Genomic DNA, 21,326 nt, shown 5'->3' with positions numbered 1-21,326 from the left:
GCCTAGAAAAGAAGCTATCGTAGCAATTTATACTTCTCTATGCATTTATCTCTGTGAGTGAAATCATATAAAAGAACATATCCTTTGTTTTTAAATTTCAGGTGATGAAGTTCTAGAGTGGAATGGTAAAGCACTTCCTGGAGCTACAAATGAAGAAGTTTACAATATTATTTTAGAATCCAAATCAGAACCTCAAGTTGAAATTATTGTTTCAAGGCCTATTGGGTAAAGTTTGCTTTGCAATTTCTTTATTAGCCTTCCTTCCTTCCCTCCCTCCCTCTCTCCCTCCCTCCTTCTCTCCCTCCCTCTCTCTCTCTCTCTTAAATGCAGGCATGTGCATATAAAAGCAGATAATATTACAATAAGATACACATTGGCATACTAAAAATGTAAAGCAAAAAAATAATGAAGGGGTAACCTTAGCATTCTTGTACTTGGATTCTCAAGACAAAAGTCCTTGGCAGCAAATCTGGAAAGGTCCAGCTATAATATTAACTATAAGGAGAAAATGTTCTTACTAATGTATGCCATGTTTTGTATATTTGGGCACAGATCACATCACCACTTAGACATCTCCAGCTGTAGGGCTTCTCCAGATTTACAGCTAATTTAAGAGCCATTTATTTTAATGGATCTATGGTAAACCTTACCAAGTTTGGATCCAGTCTGTTTTCTATTAATTACCACTTCATTTTCACCTTCCAATGTACTGAATCAGCTGGGAAAGGATGAATGTTATGTTATGAAGCACACCATCATGTATCTGTCTGAATTGTTAGCTGCAAAATGCCCTCATCCCCTGTAGGGTAGAATACTGCAATGTGCTATGATAAGGGTTCCTCTTGAAGACTTTCAGGAAGCTGTAGCAAAATCCAGCAGCCCTCTTATCAATGGGTGAGGGCCACCATAATCATATACCATCGGTTTTGCCTACACAACATTGGCTACAGAAAATAACCATCTGGTTATCATTTGTACAGCCCTTACTAGCTTATGCATGAATACATTTAGGATTATCTCATAAAAATCTTATCAACCAGTTAGGATGTTGATTCCCTCCTCCCCAATGAAGTCTGTAGAAGGTTGCCAGGAGAATGAAACATGATGGTTCCTCACCCACCCTTCTATCATTTAGAAAGGTGGGAAAGCTAAGCTTCCTCCTAGAGCTTTTAATTCTAAGATTGCTGCTATTACTGGACATTGGGAGGGATGACCATTTTATTTACTATATTGCTCTTTCAGTGTTGGTACTATTGTTCTTAATATAATGTTTTAAAAGAAGTGGAGTCTTATGGAGGGGGGAAGTCTATAACAATGGCATTTAGATTAAATTAAAGGCAGGATATGATCTTTCTGAATTCCTGTATAACAAAATTTCCTTGGATCATTTGGGATTAAAGGTAAAAAATCTGACAGTTTATATTTTAGAAGACCATATATATTTCTGGAATAAAATCCAGTATGACATATTTAGTTATAGAAATGAAATTAAGTGTGTTTCCATATATATTGTAACACGATATATTTTAAATGGGGATTATGTTTGTTTGCCTAATTGCTTCCAAGTTTCTTTTCTGTTTTTTCTCTCTGTTATTATAAGGTTCTTTTGTAGGTTTAATTCAGCAAACTCCTTCAGGTGTGTGTATAAACATTTTAGTGAATTAAATCCCCCCTTTTCCTCAAATTAGTGTTTTGTAGCTTCACTCCTCTCCTATTTACTTTGTACTGTTGTGTGGTGGAAAAATATTGTGGACTGCCAGACTACGATATAAATATTTACATTGAAATTGCTGTTTGTTTCATTTTCAAATTGTATCCCTTAAGAGAGATGAGTTCCCAATCTTTCTTAAAAAATTGAGCAAATAATTTCTTCAGAGATATGTCAAAAGCATTAAATCTTGGATTAATTTTTTTTGAATAAACATTCAACATCTGTGTCAGCGTTCCAAGTATCATGTAGAATTAAATCAGAGTCCAAGGCAAAACAATCCTTAAAGTTCCAATTTAATAAATCAGACATCTTGGTACATCTGTGGAATCCCAATTCTGGAAGTTACCTAGGATTCCCACCCAGTTGAAAGGTCATGATCTTGTCCCCACACCCACAAATCCATCACATGGTCCAATCATCTTCTTCCACGCCGGCATCTCCACCCAGCTGGTTCCGGTCAGGTGCAGAGGTGCAGAGAGAAAAGATGACCTTGGGCTTCTAGAAAAGAATGACAACAACACATTCCACAATTCTACTCCTTTCTACTCCCCCTCCCAACTACTACACTAATGGAACAGCATAATGAAGTAAGAGAGAGTGTGGCGGGCCAAAGATCCTAAAAGGGATATAACTGCAGGCCTGACAATCTGAACCTTCTGTTTTATTAAATAGCATTAAGTAAATAATTGTGTATATAGATTAAACATTATTTTATAGCATTGCTCTGTGGATCAACAAGGCATTTCAAAATTTTGTCTATATATGTCTATTTCAGTGACATTCCAAGGATTCCTGAAACTTCTCATCCTCCACTAGAGTCTAGTGAGTATTAAGTTTATTCCGGCTGCTAAGATTGAACAATGTTGATTCATAAAATATCTTTCAGTATTACTTAGTTTACCAGCACAGTCTTTCCTCCACCCTCAGTGATTTTTAATACTTCGTGAGGTTGTATATATTTTATTCATACCAAAAGTCTGCAGGATTCATGCTAAAATACATGGGGTAATAAATAGCTGTAGTAGATATCACCAGGGAAACCATTCACAATGTCTGACACATGATAGAGATAAAAGCTGGCCAGCAACAATCATGTCATAAGACTGTGACGTGCTTTTCTTTTGAACCTCAAAAGTTACCAAAATATCCTAAGTGATCATACAAATTGACTTTAACTGTTCACTTTGGTGTTTTTCTCCCCAGCCTAAAATATAGAACTGCCTTCCCCCCCCCTCTCCTTTCTCACTTTGCATAAATCAGAGTTTTTTGAACTAGAGTTTTGCTATAATGATGGTTTTCAAACCCAGAAAAGAAGACATTGTATCATGTGGCTTAATTTTCCCATTTTGTCAACTGAGGTTGTCCAAATTCTGCCATTCTAGGCATAACAGAAAGAATTCTGGTTGAATACAGGTAGTGCTTGATTTACAAATGTAATAGAGCCTGCCAATTACATTCGTAACTTGAGGGATTCGTTAACAGTGACGTGCGGTGAGTTTTATGGCCGGTGAGGCAGCTTTTTAGACTTGTAGACTTCAACTCCCAGAATTCCACAGCCAGGCATGCTCAGTTCAGATTTAAAGCGACAGCATTTTTCCCCCTTGCAAAATAAGTTTTCCCATTCTTCTTCTTCTCCCTCCCCCTCCTTCCTCCCTCTCTCCCTCCCTCCCCCTCTCTCAAACAGACACACGTACACAGAGAAATTGGATCCCTCTCTCACTCACTCTCAAACAAACACAAACGTGGAAGGTGGATTGGATATATTTTCCAAAGGCTTGAAAGCAGCTCCTCTGCCATACCCCCTGCTGCCTTCCGAGCGGAGCCTTTGATTGCAGGTGAATCACGTTGCCTTTTCAGGGAAGCTGGGCTTATATACTTTTATCCAGCTGTGTTTTGTGTGTGTGTGTGTGTGTTTGTTTGAAAAGGCAACGTGGGTTCTGCATGCAATCAAACCTTTTCATTTCCTCCCCCCTCCCCACACACGCACCTTTCCAGCTGTTTCAGAGAGGATTTCAACTCTGCCCTCATGAAAGGCCAGAGCTCTGAGTCAGACTGAGCTAGTTGCTCCCAGAGAACTCTAAAAAGCCTCTAAAAATGCCCTCTACACGAGTCGAGAGAACACGTGCCTCATTTGCATAAGGAATTCTTAGCTTTTTAACCCTTGGTTAACTCTTAAAAGGTGAAAAATTCCTTATGCAAAAGAGGCCCCTAGTTCTCTGGCCTCCTCCTATAGTTAACACTAAGCACTGTTCCAAGTCACTATGACTTAGAATCTGGTAGCAACTACCTTGGCTTTAATTATTTTAAAAAAATTCTTTAAAATTCTTTCCTTTTCCTCATGACTGGTGAGGCCACGGCTCCCCTGCCTCTAGTGACTGCACGTCCCTGTTTGTTAATGAGATCATGTTAATTGAATGTGATCTCTCTCTGATTTACCCAATGCATTCACTAATCGAGTGCTCAGGTTGTTAAGTGCGCATGAGGTAGCTATCTCAAGATGGGGAAACCATGGGGAGACTAGTGCTTCTGACCCCCTCAAGCCCCCACGACCTACTGAGATATCCCCCCATTCTGTCCCGTCAGATTTTCACAGCACTTACCTTTTGACAATCTTGATGGCCAACCAAAGTGTGTCTTCCACAGCCTCTCTGCTGTGATTTCTTTGCCTGGTTCCCTGCAGGCTCCAGTCATCTTTGCAAAAAGCGTTTGGCAAGAAGAACGGAGACTAGGAGGAGTGTGTGCACCACTCCCGTCCTCTGTTCTTCATGCCAAAAGCCTTGAGGAAAGCCAACCGAACCCTATAGGGGCTAGTGATTACATCCTGCCAGGTTCCGGTCGTCTTTGCAAAAAGCTTTTGATTCAGGTCCCTCTCGCTCTCCGTTCTTCGCATGAAAAGCTTTTTGGCAAAGACAACCAGAGCCTGCCGGGATGCAGGCAAAGAAACTGGGGCAGAGAGGCTGGAGAGGACACCGCTCGCTAGATCTTTGCAAGGTAAGTGAGTCTCCACAGGCCCAGTTCCTAGGAAGATCCTGCTTGGGGGGTGGGGGGGCAGGGAGGGGAATAGGCAGAACGAATGTTGCAATGCCTCTGCAGTTGTTTGTAAGGGTGAACGACTGCTGTGGTGCTGCAACATTCGTAACCTTGGAACTTTGACATAAGTAACGGGTGCTGAAGTTGTAACTTTGAAGTAAACTGTCATAACTCAATTATCTGTATAAGCTAGATTGTTTGTAGAAAAACAAATGCATAATTTTTAGAGGAATACAGAGTGAATTCTCAATTTGATATTTATCCCTTCCTTTTCTTCCTTTCACAACACTAGTGGCCCAATTATCCATTATAGTACAACTGAGAAATAATTCTAGGAACAAATATTCATTTTTTTCTGAGGCTCTTTTTTTTTTAAAAAAAGAAAGTCCTTATCACGCCTTACCTTTTTCAAAAGAAAAAAGATTTTGCAAAAGCAATCATTTCTCTGTTCTTTTCTGTTCAATTCTACTATATCAGGGCTTTCCTCATCTTTTAGCAAATATATCTCCTCATGTATAGACTACAATAAATGCAAAATATCATACTAGGGGAATTACATTAGATTTTTCCTTGATTTATAAGTTTCAAAAGCTCTCCTTGCTGAAAAGCTATAGTGTGTTTACAGGTATTTAAAACTTAATGTTTTGTTGAAAGTGTAACAGAGTTTTGGCACTGCTAACTATTTAAGTGTTTTTATTTCATTTATTTCATTTCGTTTTTCTTCTCTTTTTTCCTCTTTTTCTTTCTACCATTTCTTTTGCAGATAGGGCAAAAAAAGAAATAACAATATTTCTGTTATTATTGTTCTTATTTTGGCCAATGCTCTCTTTTTACTCATACCTTCTTCACTTTTAAGATGATATATTTCAAGTTCTTTAATACAATACAATACAATAGCAGAGTTGGAAGGGACCTTTGAGGTCTTCTAGTCTAACCCCCTGCCTAGACAGGAAACCCTATACCGTTTCAGACAAATGGCTATCCAACATCTTCTTAAAGACTTCCAGTGTTGGGACATTCACAATATCTGGAGGCAAGCTGTTCTTTATTATTATTCTATTTTCTTTTCTCTCTCTCCAGGTTCTAGCTCATTTGAATCTCAAAAAATGGAACGGCCTTCAATTTCTGTTATTTCCCCTACTAGCCCCGGAGCTTTAAAAGACGCACCACAAGTCCTACCTGGGCAGCTGTCAGTAAGTATAAATTTTTGATACTAGAGAACACATTTTGTCTGCTTGCAGACTTCTTGCAATATTTATATTTGCATAGCTTAGCGAATGTAAGATTACTGTTCAGGATCTTGCATTTTAACTAAGCATATGTGTATGCTTAAAGCACAGGATTGAAAACAACTGATTGATTGTGTGCCAATACTAATTTTCAACTATAGGTAGGTTTTTCTCCATAATAATCTATTCCTCAGAAAACATTTTGGCATGTACTTATAAAACTGGACCAATCCTATGTTATGAGAAAGAATTTTTAAAAATGAAGTTCAAAGTCAGTTCTGCTATATGAGTGGTTCCTCTTTATATAAGCCACTCATTAGTCACTAACCCCACTTTTTGTGTGTGTGTGTAAATGTGTTTTTATTTTCCATTTTCATTTTCGTACAGTCACATATATACTGTGCATAACCGGGGCCATATAACATTAAACAATAAACACAGCCATTCCTCTTGTCAACAATACCCCCCAAAATAGAAACCCAATGTACCTCTTCGACCCTCCATACACCCTTTCTTTTGCCCCCCCTCCACCTTTCCATCTTCCCTCCATCATTCCCCTCTACCCTACTTCCCCTCCCCCTCTACCACTCCTCTCTCCCGGTACACTCCCTCCCTTCCTTCTCACCCTCCCTCCAATCCTCTCTCCCACCCTCTCTACCCCTCTTTCTTCTATCCCTCTACTCCTCCCTTCGGTGGAATTAAAGAGCAACGGTATACAAGTGCAGTCGCGTTACTTTGAAATCTAATACATACTATATATATCCCCCCTCCCCCCTAACACCCCACCTCCCTTCCCCCCACGACTTCCCAGAGCCCGTACACGGTATAGATTTTTAACAAACACAGTCTAAAATATATTAAGACAAAGGAAATAAAAAAAAGAAGTTAATAACATCTCTACATTGAACTCAGCTTCTTCTTGCTCCACTAACTTTGAACAGTTTAACTCATTCCTGATCTTAAGCATGGGCTATCTGTAATTTCTTAGTCCCGTATTTGTTTTGTATATAGTCAATCCATTTTTTCCAGTCTCGTTTATATCTCTCATTTGAATGGTCACTAACCCCACTTTTTATTCACACCATAGATATGTAAACACACACCCGTGCAAAAACATACATATATACCCCCACAATCCCACAGAGTGATATTCAATTGCTCTGTTGGAAGCTTATTCCCCAGAAGTTGTTTTGGGAATGACAGTATGCTGTCTTATAGAGGATTGGATTCTTTGGGACAGGGAGTGGGAATGAGGTATACAAAATGGCAGTTGATGTGAAAGATGGCAAAAACAGTAAACTTAGATCCATCCTATACAGTATTTCTACCTGTTACAATGACTAAAGTAAATTCTCAACTTTTTAAAAAATGGCATAGCTGACTATATAAATCGACTTAACAGATTGCTGGGTACATGGTACCATGCACATTCCGATATTAATTCCTGCATTCAGTTATCCATATAGAATCTAAGGCAGAGGTGGTATTCAGCTGGTTTGTATCAGTTCGCGCGAACTGGTAATGGCCGCTGGCTGGCCATGCCCCTGAACCTGTTGCCCGGTTGCTACTCACTCGCCGCTCACTCACCCTGCTTGTCCACTCGGCGCTCGCTCAACACTCACTTGCTCAACCCATCCCAGCACTATATATGTTGCATTCGTTTCACCACACGGCCCAGTTATGCACCTAGCTAGTCACCTCCATACCTCACCCACTCGGCTCGGCTCAGCTCACAAAAGGTAAGTAAGCATGCTGCCCGCTCACCCTTCACCTTGGGCTGGGGCATGGGGCCCCAAAGATGTGCCATTCCTTGAGGCCCTGGAGCCACTACCTGCCTCAGTCAGGTCAGGGAATGCGCCAATCCTCAACTCTGGCCTTGCCCCGCTTCCCAGTTGCCGTCCACTCACCATCCACTCTCCTTTTGCCAGTCACATGCGTCTTGCCATTTCCCCTTCTTCAGCATCCCGAGCCCTAGCCCCACTTCCTCCAACACCATCGCATCTTTCTTCAGGCTGCTTGCCTTCCTCCCATTGCACAGGCAATGGGATGTATGTGCGGGGCCGGCACGAAGAACAGGGTGGCGACAGCAGCAGCTTTTTCAGCGACTTTTGGTAGTTTTTGATGGCCTGTGGCCAGCCGCCACAGCCACAATGCAGCTCTAAAAGAGGCGGCAGCTGGAAGGCGTCTGCCAGCCGCTTCCCGGAAGCGGCAACTGGCTTGGGGCCACCAAAACCTACAGCTTCCCTTCCGGAATCTCGACCAGCTGCCGCGGGAGGAAGGTAAACAGCCTGAAGAAAGAGGGGAGAACGTGGGGCTAGGGCCAAGGCTACTGAAGGAAGGGAAATGAGGAGACATGTACAACTGGCAAAGGGAGAGTGGGATGGCATGCAGGTAGATTAGATAGAAATTCAATTTTTCCCTATCATGGGCGTGGCCCCGGTCATGTGACTGAGTGGGCATGGCCAACTTGACATCACTCATGGCGACTTGACATCAACCCACCACTAATCTAAGGAAGAATCCACTCTTGTTTCCTGCCAAGAACATACCTTTGGAGTGAAAATCACATATAGATAATATACACACATTCATTTATAGATTCATTCCACACGAAGCTGTCTAATCCCATTTAAAAGTAGCAATAGCAATAGCAATAGCAGTTAGACTTATATACCGCTTCATAGGGCTTTCAGCCCTCTCTAAGCGGTTTACAGAGTCAGCATATTGCCCCCAACAACAATCCGGGTCCTCATTTTACCCACCTCGGAAGGATGGAAGGCTGAGTCAACCTTGAGCCGGTGAGATTTGAACTGCAGAACTGCAGTCAGCTGAAGTAGCCTGCAGTGCTGCATTTAACCACTGCGCCACCTCGGCTCTAAGATTAAAAGTAATCTAAGAGACATTGCAAATTCCATTTTAGTGCATTTTTTAGTTTAAAAACTTCCTCCATTTTTTACTTCCCAGATTTCCTTTCAAATCAATTTCCATATATCAAAAATTTTTAGTTGAATGTAGCATATCATGGTCAGGGTTTCATGTGTAGAAGGATCGCTTGTATGTTTTCTATTATTTAATGAATGTATTGTTGCTTCCTTTATCAGTACAATGTAGATAAATATGAGCCCAAATTGACATATTTTATTGATAATGTAGAGCTCTTTCAATATTTTAGGTTAAACTATGGTATGATAAAGTGGGGCATCAGTTAATAGTGAATGTTCTTCAAGCAACAGATCTGCCACCTAGATTAGATGGACGACCAAGAAACCCATATGTGAAAATGTACTTCCTTCCAGATAGAAGGTAAGACTTCAAATGAAAAAGCATATTGTACAAATTGAGCATTTCAGTTAAGCTCTATATTTGTGGCATTCATTGCAACTACAATATTACTCTTCTTGGTGAAGTGCTAGTGGCCAATTTTTAATTTTATTTTCTTTGATTCAAACCAGGATCTCTCTGTACAACAGCAGCAAAGTTTTTCAGGTGCAAAGAATGATGCATTATTTTATCGTGTCATCTGTTCTAGAACAGTGTTTCTCAACCTTGGCAACTTTAAGCAAAAAATTCTGGGAGTGAATGTTCACGCATCTTAATATTGACAAAATGAGAAACACTGTTCGAGAATATTACATTTTTTTCCATAACTTACCAGTTCATTTTCCAACAAGCAGAAGCCAGTTGTGTGCAATATTATTAACATCAAATGTTGACATCTACTTTATACTACCGTGATTCCCTGAAAATAAGAGTATTATTTTCTTTTGACAACCCCCCCCCCCCGAAATAAGCACTTGGACTTATTTTCGGGAAGGTCTTATTATTTTTGAGGTGCAGGAGACAGCGAGCATGGTGACCTCATGGCTGCTGCTATGTTGCAATATTTTCAGGGAGGGCTTATTTTCAGGGGAGGGCTTATTTTAGTGCATGCGCTCAAAAGCCCAATTGGGCTTATTATTTGTGGAGGTCTTATTTTTGGGGAAACAGGGTACTATATCAGAAGTCTACTAAATGGTGTGCAATAGGATATTCTGAAGGCCAGCACTAGCTGCCCCTTTATTTTCCTTGGACAATGTATAACTTACAAACTTTCTGCTGAAAAGTAGCATATTGTCAGGCTAAGAATTTCTTATTATTTATGTATTTATTTATTTATTTTGTTTCATTTTATATTTTATATTCATTTTAGTTGTTTACATTTCCCTGTGGTTTTAATGTTATTAATAACATTTAATTTAATAAATGACTTATGGTGGATAATAACTGTCACAATGGTTTCATGCTGCTGTCCCTTGGTCAGCCATTTCACTTATTTAGTTGTGAATCCAACCACAGCAATCGTTTATAGTGTTCAGCTCTGCAATGCTATTGGGTTATTTAGTTTGAACTAGCTAATCAGCTGAGTAGGACTCTTCCCCTTTACAGAGGGAACTGACCACACTGGAATCATGACTGTGAGAATAGAATAGAACAGAATAGAACAGAATAGAACAGAATAGAACAGAATAGAACAGAATAGAACAGAATAGAACAGAATAGAACAGAATAGAACAGAATAGAACAGAATAGAACAGAATAGAACAGAATAGAACAGAATAGAACAGAATAGAACAGAATAGAACAGAATAGAACAGAATAGAACAGAATAGAACAGAACAGAATAGAGCAATGTTCTTTATTGGCCAAATGTGATTGGACACACAAGGAATTTGCCTCCAATGCATAATTTCTCCGTGTACATAAAAGATATAAGTGAGGAATCATGATCATAGTCATCATAAAATCATGCATAATGAATCATAAGATACAATACTTAGTGATAGTCATAGGATACTAAATAAGCAATTAAAATCATACCAGGAAACTAAATAAAACAATATAAATCATAAGATACATGCAACAAAGTTATAATTATAAGTAGAAAAGGAGATCGGTAATTGGAAGGATGAGAAGACTAATAGTAATGTAGTCTTAGTAAATAGTTTAACAGTGTTGTGGAAATAGTTGTTCAAACAGATTGATGGCATGCTGGGAAAAACTGTCCTTATGTCTAGCTGTTCTGGTGTGCAGTGCTCTATAACATTGTTTTGAGTTGAACAATTTATGTCCAGAATATGCGGGTTCTGTAGATATTTTCACATGAACCTTAAGACCTGAGATGGAAATACACACCTGGATTTCTGATGATAATTTACAGTGACTTTTTATGTTTCAGTGATAAGAGCAAAAGAAGGACAAAAACAGTAAAGAAAAGCTTAGAACCCAAATGGAACCAAACCTTTCTCTATTCGCATGTGCACCGTAAGGATTTTAGAGAACGGATGCTAGAAATCACTGTTTGGGATCAGCCAAGAGTTCAAGAAGAAGAAAGTGACTTCCTCGGAGAGGTGAATGGGAATGTACCATCATTGTATTTTAAAGGTGGAATAGAATCTTGAAGCAGTTTGTGACCCGGGGTGGGATTGAAAAATGTTAGGCACCAGTTCTCTTCCCGCTTGCTGGGTGGTATGGCCATGGTGGGCATGGCCTATTCGGCTTCCTGCACCATGATTTTTGGGGGGGGGGGCTTTTTCACCTCTTGGAGGCTCCAGAAGCTTTTTTCGAGCCTCCAGGAGGGCAAAAATGGCCTCCCCCAGGCTCCGGAGGTCCTCTGGAGGCTGGAAATGGGCATGTTTTGGGACTTCTGGTACTTCAGGTAGGCTCATTTTTCACTCTCCCCAGGCTCCAGAAGCTTTGTTTGAGCCTTTGGGAGGGCGAAAACAGCCTCCCCCAGGCTCCAGAGGCCGGAAACGGGTCAGGACTTCTGAGAGGCCTGTTTTCACCCTCCCAGAGTGTCTGTGGGGGCCCTGCACTTACCTGGCATGATGAACAGGCCGTGTGGAGACTCCTGGGAGTGGAGAGGCCAGCCGGCCCTTACAACAACCGTTTCAGTGAACCAGATGCAAAATTAACATTTGGTTCACCCAAACCGGTGCGAACCAGCTGAATCCCACCCCTGATTTGTCCCTATTGTTAAACAAAGATGAATTTTGCTGTACTTTCTCCTAGATTCTCATAGAGTTAGAGACTGCGCTTTTAGATGACGATCCACATTGGTATAAGCTGCAGACCCATGATGAATCCTCACTACCTCTTCCTCAGCCATCACCTTTCATGCCAAGGAGACATGTCCATAGCGGAGAAAATTCCAGCAAAAAATTACAAAGTAGGTGCAGAATTCCCCTTTCATATTGGTGGAGCTTTTGGACTAGTAATTATGCTATAAACATTTATAACAACTTAAGCAACTACGCTCAGTAAAAAGTATGGGTTTCAAAGATCTGCCTCAAGGTTTAACTCATACTGTCTCAGCGTTAAAGAGGCATGCCTAATATTGTGATTGCAATTATTATGACTGGGTTAGGCAAAGATCAGACTTGGCTATATGGCCATCATTCTGAAATCTGACTAACAAAAGGAATGCTTCATACTTCCACTTTAGAGACCAAGAAATGGCTGCTAGGAGTGCTTTGTTGCTGCTTCTACGTTCAGCCGCTTTTCTTGAGATTTTCAACACTGTCCGATTTCATTACCTCTGACCCTTTTTTTATTAGATTGTTTAGGCTCACAATTAATATGAAAATGAAAACCATTGCCCAGCTATAATTTATGAACGTTCATTGATCCCATAATAACTAAAACTTCAATCAGTAGTTGCCTGTGCGGATCATTAGATTCACATGTTGCACTAAACTGTAATGCGGATTGGTTTGGTTTAATAGGCCATATGAACTTTGGTAAGCCAGTTATGGTGCAAGTTAAAGTTAAGGCAAAACTCAGGAGACTGAGTTGTAAGTCCCACCTTAAGCATGAAAACCAGCTGGATGACATTGGGCCAGGGGTGTCAAACTCAAGGCCTAGGGGCTGAATCCGGCCCATGGGATACTTATATCTGGCCCCTGGGGCCACCCTGGAAACAGCAAAGGACTGTTTAAGTTTAAGTTTTATTTTATTTATATGCCGTCCTATTCCCTAAAAGGGACTCAGGGCGGCGAACAACTTAAACGGGAAGGGGAAACATACAAGTACAAAATAGACATTTAAAATGACCAACAACCACACCTGTCGAGAGGGGAAGGGAGCTCATCAACCCCAGGCCTGCCGACACAGCCAGGTTTTAACGGCTTTTCGGAAAGCAGGGAGAGAGGTGAGGGTCTGAATCTCTGCGGGGAGTTTGTTCCAAAGGGCCGGAGCCGCCACAGAGAAGGCCCTCCCCCGGGTCATAGCCAGATGGCATTGGCTGGTGGATGGAACCCGGAGGAGGCCGACCCTGTGCGATCTAATGGGTCTTTGGGAGGTAATTGGCAGACTGGCCCACAGTGCCACTGCCAGCGAAAAAGGAACTCAGGAGGGCCATGGACACAGGTCCTCCCGAGTTCCATTTTCACTGGCAAAGAGTTGCAGGAGGCAGTTGCAGCCGAAAGTGGAACTTTTCTCTAGCAGAGCACTCAGGCCACCACAGGTGCCCCTGACATAAGTGATGTCGAGCTGGCCATGGCCACCCTGGCCATGGCCACTATGCCCCCCCCCCCCAAGATCAAACACAACCCAGATGTGCCCTTCAATGAAATTGAGTTTGACACCCCTGCTTTGGGCCAACCACACTTTCTCAGCCCAACACACCCGGCAGGGATGTTGTTGTGGATAAAATAGGAGAAAGAAGTACTAGGTATGTTTGATATATAAGATACTATATATAGAAATTAACTAAATGTGAAATCAGATACACCAGGTGCTGTATGAGCAAGTTAACAATAAATGGTACAATCCAGTGAGTCATTGTGCTGTCACAATATGCTTGGAACTATAGCCTATAATGTGTTCTGATTGTGAGCCACTTTGCAATAGCTTTTTTTTTTTTTTTACAATTATTATCTCTTTTTTTTTTAGTTCTGAATGCATCCCATTTATTTAACTCCCCCAAATAAGTTTTGCTTACACTTACTTTAACCCTTTGCAAAAGTACCAAGTATACAGTTATTTGCCTTACTGTTGCACAGGATCTCAGCGAATCAGTGATAGTGACATCTCAGATAATGAGGTTGATGATGGTATTGGAGTAGTTCCTTCAGGTGCGTGGGTGAAGAGCATGGTCCTACATCCTTTGCTTCAACTTCCCTCTCCTCCTCCTCTTCCACGTTTGAATTTTCTAGATTTTTGAAAGAACTTTAGTTGGGAGGTCATGTTTTCCAGAAAGTTGTATTGTTCCATGGTGACACGTTTTAAAATTTACACCAACCTTTATTGGTTCCTAAATTAAAATTAATCTTTCATTCTGCTACATCTGCAGTGAATGGCCAGGGGCAAGGGTTTGTTACAAGGTTAATATTTAATATTGATGCCAATGTAAACAACTGATAAATCTGTTTGTGCACAATGTAGGCATTTCATGGGTCAAGGATCTGTTTTGAAATAAAAGATAATACAAAAATATATTCTAATATATAGCTTAAGCAATAAAAAAATCTCAATTGATTTGTTCTTGTTTTCAGACCCAAAGGTGCACCATGGAATATATTGAAAATGCATGGCTGTATGTAGTGCATGAAGCATGGCTACATATTATATAACTCTTACAAACATTCATTAGTTTCCTTTATCTTAAATGTATGCATAAAATATATGCCTAAAAGAAGATTTAAGCAATTTCTATAAAAAGATAAAATCAAAATTCTAGAAATGCAGTGTTCAACATTATAGGAAGTGCTGAAGGTTTCCTGCAGCCAGTCACTGCCTGAATTGGAAAATATGTTCAAAGTAAAAAAAAAGAACAACACATAACTTGACATTTCAACCAGGTATTCGAACCAGATAATTAACTGTAATAAACAGTTTGAAAGATTTTTTTTAGTTATTCTTACTTTTCTCTGTTTGAAATAATGAAGAGCTTGTATGCTTACCAATGCTATTTTGGCTGGTATATACAGTATTAATGCACATTATACAACATTATCCAAAAAGCCTGGAAAATTATATCACAAAAGTTCATTCTACCATATTTTTGGGAGGTGTTAATTATGTTAAAGAATGCAGTACTATGTTAACTGAAAATCAAGAAGGATGTCATAATAATAGTTAATTAATTTTCCATTTTCTTAAACAATAGTTGAGCACTTCTCTAAATTAGTTTATTAATGAATTAGCTAATAATTTCAGTTATACTGATATAATTAAGCCACATGTTGTTACTTTTTGTCATACAGTGCCGTCTTTATACTGTCTGTGTGGCAACATAGACTATTGAATAAAATCATATTATTTTAGTTTCCATTGTCTAATGCTGGAGTGTAAACTCGTGTTGTCATGTCATAGTCATATGACATATCATGGCTTTTTTTCACCTTCACTAAATCGGGAGTAGGCGTGGCCAGCATGTGATGCATCTGGCTCGAGTTTGACATCCCTAGTCTAATGAATATGTTTAAAAATCCTTGATAGTTTTAATTTTGCAGATAAGGATAATTTTTAACATAAATATAATTAAGCAGGAAAAGTTATTTCATAATTTACATCATGAGCAATTATTTTATCCATTCACAAAGCAATCATACAGAATTAATAAGAGAAAAGTATGGAATATATTCTGGAGGAGAAGGATGCTATAAGCTCCCTTGTATTTTTCCTTAGAATCTGAGGTTCTTTAAGAACTACTAATATTTAATTTATATACTGTTCCTTCAACTGAAGGATTGCTTTAAGTAGCCTGCTGCTATTTAACCAGCCAACTGGTTTCAAAGCATTCATCCTAAAGACTTCATTTATTATATCAGGCCTTTTCTTCTTATTGTTAGAAGAACTTGATTGTGAGTTGGTATCTTTTCACCATTTGAAAGATTTTGTTTTTGAACTCCATTAGTTTATGCTTATCATGCTTCCTGTGCATAGACAATTGTTCCTATAGGGGAACAAAATGTACATTTTTCTTTCAACGAGAAGCCATGTGTGGCTTTTGCTATTTCAGTGGAAACCATCATTCATGTCTGCATTCATATTGTAAGCTCTGTAAATAATTTGCAATTTTGATGGCATTTAGTTATAGTTTTCTTTGTTTATTGTTTTTTTTTATGTGCTAGGTCCAGTTAAGAGTAATTTGTGATAGTGATAGCAAAAAAGTTTAATTCTGGGCAAATGAAGTTCTATTGGTTATTTCAATGTTGAACAGTACTTTCTTAAGTGACTTTTATATCATATTCACATTAGCAGCTAACTGAACTGAAAATGAAACTGAAGCTTCAATCCTAGAGCAGTTACTCCTAAAGTATTCTGTTGCTTGCAATAATTTTGGCAATAGGATTGTTTCGGTGTTGCAGCCAAAGATGTACAGAATTCATCTGAAAATACTGAACATTTGAAAAACTGACCATCTTAGAAATTAATATCTAATTATTATTTAGATATTATATATGCTCTTTTTCATTTTTTTTTCACCTTTGGGAATTTCTTAGTCTGCATGTAAATTATTCTGTATCTATGTTTATGCTTTTCTCTCCTATATATACATTTAAGTATAATGCTATTTGTTAGACTTAGCTGCATGATATTTCAGGATTTTCACTGGTGAAACAACTACTTGAAAATCTTGTAATAAACAAGAGATGCTTTCTTGAAAGACTAATCTGATTATTAATTCATTGCTATTTGTGATCCAAAACTAAATTACTTTTGTTGCACTTTTACCAGTAGGCTATAGGTCTAGCAGTAGAGAAAGTAAATCTGCAACATTAACTGTGCCAGAACAGCAAAGAACAACTCATCATCGTTCACGATCTGTATCTCCTCACCGTGGTGACGATCAGGGCAGGACCCGTTCGCGTTTACCAAATGTGCCATTACAGAGGTAAGATTGGAAATGTAGCTGCTTTATCATTACCTCCAACAGTCTGTACAAAACGGAGTAATCTAGAACCCCACTATTTCTAGCAGTTTTCCCCTGAACTCACTTGGATTTATGGTCAACTGTGAGAGGGGCAGATTTTTGTGGTTATAGATACGTGACGTTTATATTCTCTTTAGACACTTTGTGCTCTCTTTGACTCACGGGCGACTGCTCCCTCTGCAATGGCCAATTTGCCATAAAGAGAATTGTTGTGTTCTTGTGTAGTTCTCCTATGATCGTGGAGACAACAGCCAGACTAGGTTGCTCTGCCCAATAACCAATTGGACTGAGTCTACACTTGTGATGTCATCGAGCCCTGGTGACTCCTCCCAGTTTAGACTCAGTCCGACCTGGACTAACTGTGAGAATTGATCTCGCCTCCTAATTTTGGTCTAAATTGGTCTTTTGTACTAAATTGTCATTTTTCAAAATTAATTTTTTGATTGGAATACTTTTCCCTTTTTTTCTCCTGCTCTATTTTGAGCGGGAGATTCTTCTCAACCATCTGACAGCCTTGCGACCACAAGCATGCTCCGGGACGCAATCCGACCTAAGTCAGCACGGCGCTGACTCCTCAGCTCATGAGCTGTGGCTCTGGGACTGTTTAAAGAGTCGCTCTGCACCCCTGGACGTCCGCAAACAGCCGCTACAACAGAAGCTGCGCGACCAGCTGTTTCGCGCTTCGGCTGACATCAGACTGAAACGGCCACCATTCTGTGAGTCTGCCTGCCATAGGAAGCGTGCAAAGATCAGCGGTGGCCATCTTGCGGCTTGCAAAGGCATGCAAAGACAGCGGTGATCATCCTTGCAGCTTGCAAAAGCGTGTGAAGAGTGGCGGCTGCCATTTTAAGTGCCCAGCGACCCTGAGGTGATCGCGGAGCAAGAGAGCGCTTCTGAATGCTGCGATTCCTCCTTTCTGGTTGCGAGACCGGTGAGATTGTTACCAACCTATTCTCAAGTTGGTATACTAGCAGGCATGGCCGAGCACTCCATGGTGACGGCTGTCCCAGATAAGGAGCTGGAGGAGGCAGGTCCATTGGGGGTAAGGAGCAGCTGCAAAAGGATGGCTAAAGAGGCTCCCGACACAGGGAAAGCTACAAAAGCATCCAAAACCTCTCTCAGAGCTGAGGAAAGAAAACAAAATGTCCTGGAAAAGGGGTTTCAGCAGGCCCCAAAACAGGCTAGCCAGAACATCCAGGCCTCTCCTCCCCCTCCCATGGGGGATCAAGCTACCTCCCCTGCCCCCTCACGAATTACCACCTATTGGGCCTTGTCCATCTATAGATGAATCAGATGGGGAGTTGTCCTCCACCTCTTCATTGTCCTCTATAGAGCCTGATACCAGGGGAATTTTTTTTTGATGTTCCTCCCAATAGGGATCGTACATTTGAACAGGCCGGTTGCCTTTTGGCTCAGAGCACAGTGGTGCCTCAGGCCTCAATTTCCTCTCCTACAGAAATGGCAGCCATAATTTCAGAAGCCATAAAAAAAGGCATTGCTGCCGGGCTCCAGCAGCGTCCATCTCCCATCTCATAGGCACAGGCATAGGTCATCCAAGGACCCCCAGCAAAATCCTCCTTCTGCGTCTGTCACTCAGGCTTCTATTTTTGGGGATCAAGACAACCTCAGGACTCAGACCTATCAGATGATGAGGGGATCACCCCAGATGCCCCTGCCTTTTCCGGATTGTTCAAAACTGATCGCTTTAAACCTCTCCTGTTCAAAGCAATAAAAGCGGCTAACTTACCTTCTTCTTCTTCTTCAACTCAGACTCAGGCTGCTGTGTCAAATTTGACTGAACGGCCTAACACTCTTTTTCTCCGAAGCTACAGTGGAAAAGGAGGTTATCCCATCTCCAAAGATCTTTATGAAGCAGTGGGATTCTCCTGGCACAGGTCCCCAACCAACCAACTTAGACAAACGCCTCTACAGTGTCGCCCCAGAACTTACCAAGTTTCTTGAGACTCTTCCAGTGGACGCGCCAGTTGCAGCCCTGTCTTCACCCAAAGTGGAAGTCCTCAAGCCTGAGGAGAAAAGGTCAGATCAAACATTAATAAAAGGTTACCAGGCAGGTGCCTGGGCAGTATGGGCCTCCACAGCCACTTCATTTTTTCTCCGGGGCTGCTCTAGTCTGGATCGAACAGCTCCAGGAACATATTGCAACCACTGATACCAGGTCACACAGGGATCTGAACAAAATTAGGGCAGCCATTGAATATTCAGCGGATGCTTCCTTGAACACAGCCCGGTTTGCTTCTAAAGCCATGGCCTCTTCGGTCATGGACAGGTGCCTGCTATGGCTTAAACAATGGCAGGTGGATATCCAGACCAAGTGGCGCCTAGCAGCCTCCCCTTTTAATGGCATTCAGCTCTTTGGAGCTTTCTTGGATCCTTACCTCACGGAATCTAAGGATAAATGCAAGGTCCTTTCCTCTATATACAAGAAGCAGGACAGTCGTCCCTCTCCATTCTATAGAAGGTTGCCCTTTCAGCCAATGGACAGGGGATCCTCCTTCTCCCGTCCACAACTTCAGCCCTTCACACCCAGACAGGGATCCAATCAGGACAGGTCTAACTGAAACACCCAGCGTTTCCCCCCCAAGAAGTCTTACTGGGGAGGAGGTAACCGCCACTTCCCAAGGCGAAAGTGACTATCTGGACTATCTCTCAATTGGGGGTCGCCTAGCGTTTTTCGCTCACCGCTGGGAGGAGACCACGACAGACAATTGGGTAATCACAATCAAATTCAGCCTTCTTCTGGAGTTCCTCTCCACCCCTCATGAGCACTTTGTATCATGCCCGATCTCCCAGTGCCCTCGCAAGAGGCTGCTTATGGATCGGACCATACAGCATCTACTAGAGATTCGGGCCATCCAGCCGGTCCCTCCTCATCAGAGGAGTCAGGGCTTTTATTCCCACCTCTTTGTGGTACCAAAGGCTTCTGGGGGTTGGAGAGCGATCCTGGACCTAAAGTCATTGAACCGCCACATTGTTTATCAGTGGTTCAAAATGCGCTCCCTCCACACCATCCTGCAGGGGGTCAGAAAAGGCGATTTCCTCACCTCGGTAGACTTGACCGAAGCTTATCTTCACATTCCCATCTTTGCAGACCACCAAAGATATCTCTGGTTCTCTTATGGGGGGGGGGGAGGCACTTCCAGAGCCAAGGTGGCGCAGTGGTTAAATGCAGCACTGCAGGCTACTGCTAGATCAGCAGGTCAGCGGTTCAAATCTCACCGGCTCAGGGTTGACTCAGCCTTCCATCCTTCCGAGGTGGGTAAAATGAGGACCCAGATTGTTGGGGGCAATATGCTGACTCTCTGTAAACCGCTTAGAGAGGCCTGAAAGGCCTATGAAGCGGTATATAAGTCTACTGCTATTGCTATATTCCAGTACTGAGCCCTTCCGTTTGGCCTCTCCTCCACCCCCAGGGTCTTCATGAAGGTGCTGGCATCCCTAGTCGCCCACATCAGATCAGAATCCTTGCTACCTGGTCGACATTCTCCTGTTGTCCAGGTCGCCCTTTCAAGCAGAGACGGATCTAGCCCAAACCATCCAAACTCTGCGGGATAACGGGTTCAGGGTGAATCTCAAGAAGAGCCACCTCATTCCTGGGACTCACATTCTACATCTCGGAGTCGTCATAGACACCATGGAAGAAAGGGTGTTTCTTTCCCAAGACCGCATTCTCAGCCTCAGGGAGATAGTGAGGAGGGTTCTGCGCCTATGCAGTGTCCTTTCTACTGCTGTCCCAGTTATTAGAGAAAATGGTGTCTTCCTTTGGGGTAGTACCATGGGCCAGATTCCACAGCAGGACCCTGTAGTGGTTCATACTCCCACATCAGAAAAACAACAGGAGCTGTTCCCCCCACAGGGTTCTCCTTTCCACGCAGGTCACCCAGTCTCTGAGGTGGTGGCAGTCCCCAGCAATCTTGCAGGGGACATTATTCAGCCTTAACAGCTGATAACACCTCCCTCAACATCATTGCTACTTTTCAGGCATCTCGTGGGATTTCAATGAACCATATTTATGATGCCATGTGGCGAGCATTTGCTCTCTGGTGTTCTAACTTCACTATTGATCCACTAAGGGCTTCCATTCCTCAAGTGCTGGATTCTTACAGAGAGGGCTAGATCAGGGTCTCACCCCAAACACATTACGTCGACAGGTGGCCGCTTTGTCTTCTGTCCCAGTCGGCTCATCCCCAGAACATCTTTCTACTCACCCTCTAGTCCGGAGATTTCTCCGGGGTGCTTCGAACCTCCGACCTCCTGTCATCCACAGATACCCAACTTGGGATTTACCATGAGTCCTGGAGGCTCTCACTTCTCCTCCATTTGAACCATTAAGGTCCATGTCATTGAAATTGTTGCCTCTTAAGACTTTGTTTCTAGTGGCTATAATATCTGTCAGACGTATTTCAGACTTGGCGGCCCTGTC

The 21,326-nt window shown here is 41.7% G+C and overlaps 1 protein-coding gene across 31 annotated transcripts in view; it reads left to right on the top strand.

The window, feature by feature from the left end:
• RIMS1 (regulating synaptic membrane exocytosis 1) overlaps positions 1 to 21,326 on the top strand; it is a 324,358-nt gene that overhangs the window by 208,247 nt on the left and 94,785 nt on the right. For 17 of the 31 annotated variants that reach the window (XM_087718871.1, XM_087718869.1, XM_087718873.1 and 14 more), the window contains 8 exons: positions 102 to 225; positions 2,487 to 2,533; positions 5,822 to 5,934; positions 9,143 to 9,273; positions 11,186 to 11,357; positions 12,019 to 12,175; positions 14,010 to 14,081; positions 16,690 to 16,846. In XM_087718871.1, coding sequence (XP_087574997.1) covers positions 102 to 225; positions 2,487 to 2,533; positions 5,822 to 5,934; positions 9,143 to 9,273; positions 11,186 to 11,357; positions 12,019 to 12,175; positions 14,010 to 14,081; positions 16,690 to 16,846 — 973 coding nt within the window. The remainder of the gene's footprint in view (positions 1 to 101; positions 226 to 2,486; positions 2,534 to 5,821; positions 5,935 to 9,142; positions 9,274 to 11,185; positions 11,358 to 12,018; positions 12,176 to 14,009; positions 14,082 to 16,689; positions 16,847 to 21,326) is intronic. The other 14 variants (XM_087718874.1, XM_087718899.1, XM_087718876.1 and 11 more) reach the window with 2 other exon arrangements.

This window comes from Thamnophis sirtalis, unplaced genomic scaffold, assembly GCF_051295495.1.
Source record: "Thamnophis sirtalis isolate CommonGarterSnake01/CBP01778 unplaced genomic scaffold, rThaSir2_p1.2 scaffold_6, whole genome shotgun sequence".
Classification (NCBI taxonomy): Eukaryota; Metazoa; Chordata; class Lepidosauria; order Squamata; family Natricidae; genus Thamnophis; species Thamnophis sirtalis.
Note: the sequence above shows the minus strand (reverse complement) of the source record. Positions and strands in the feature narration are given on the sequence as shown.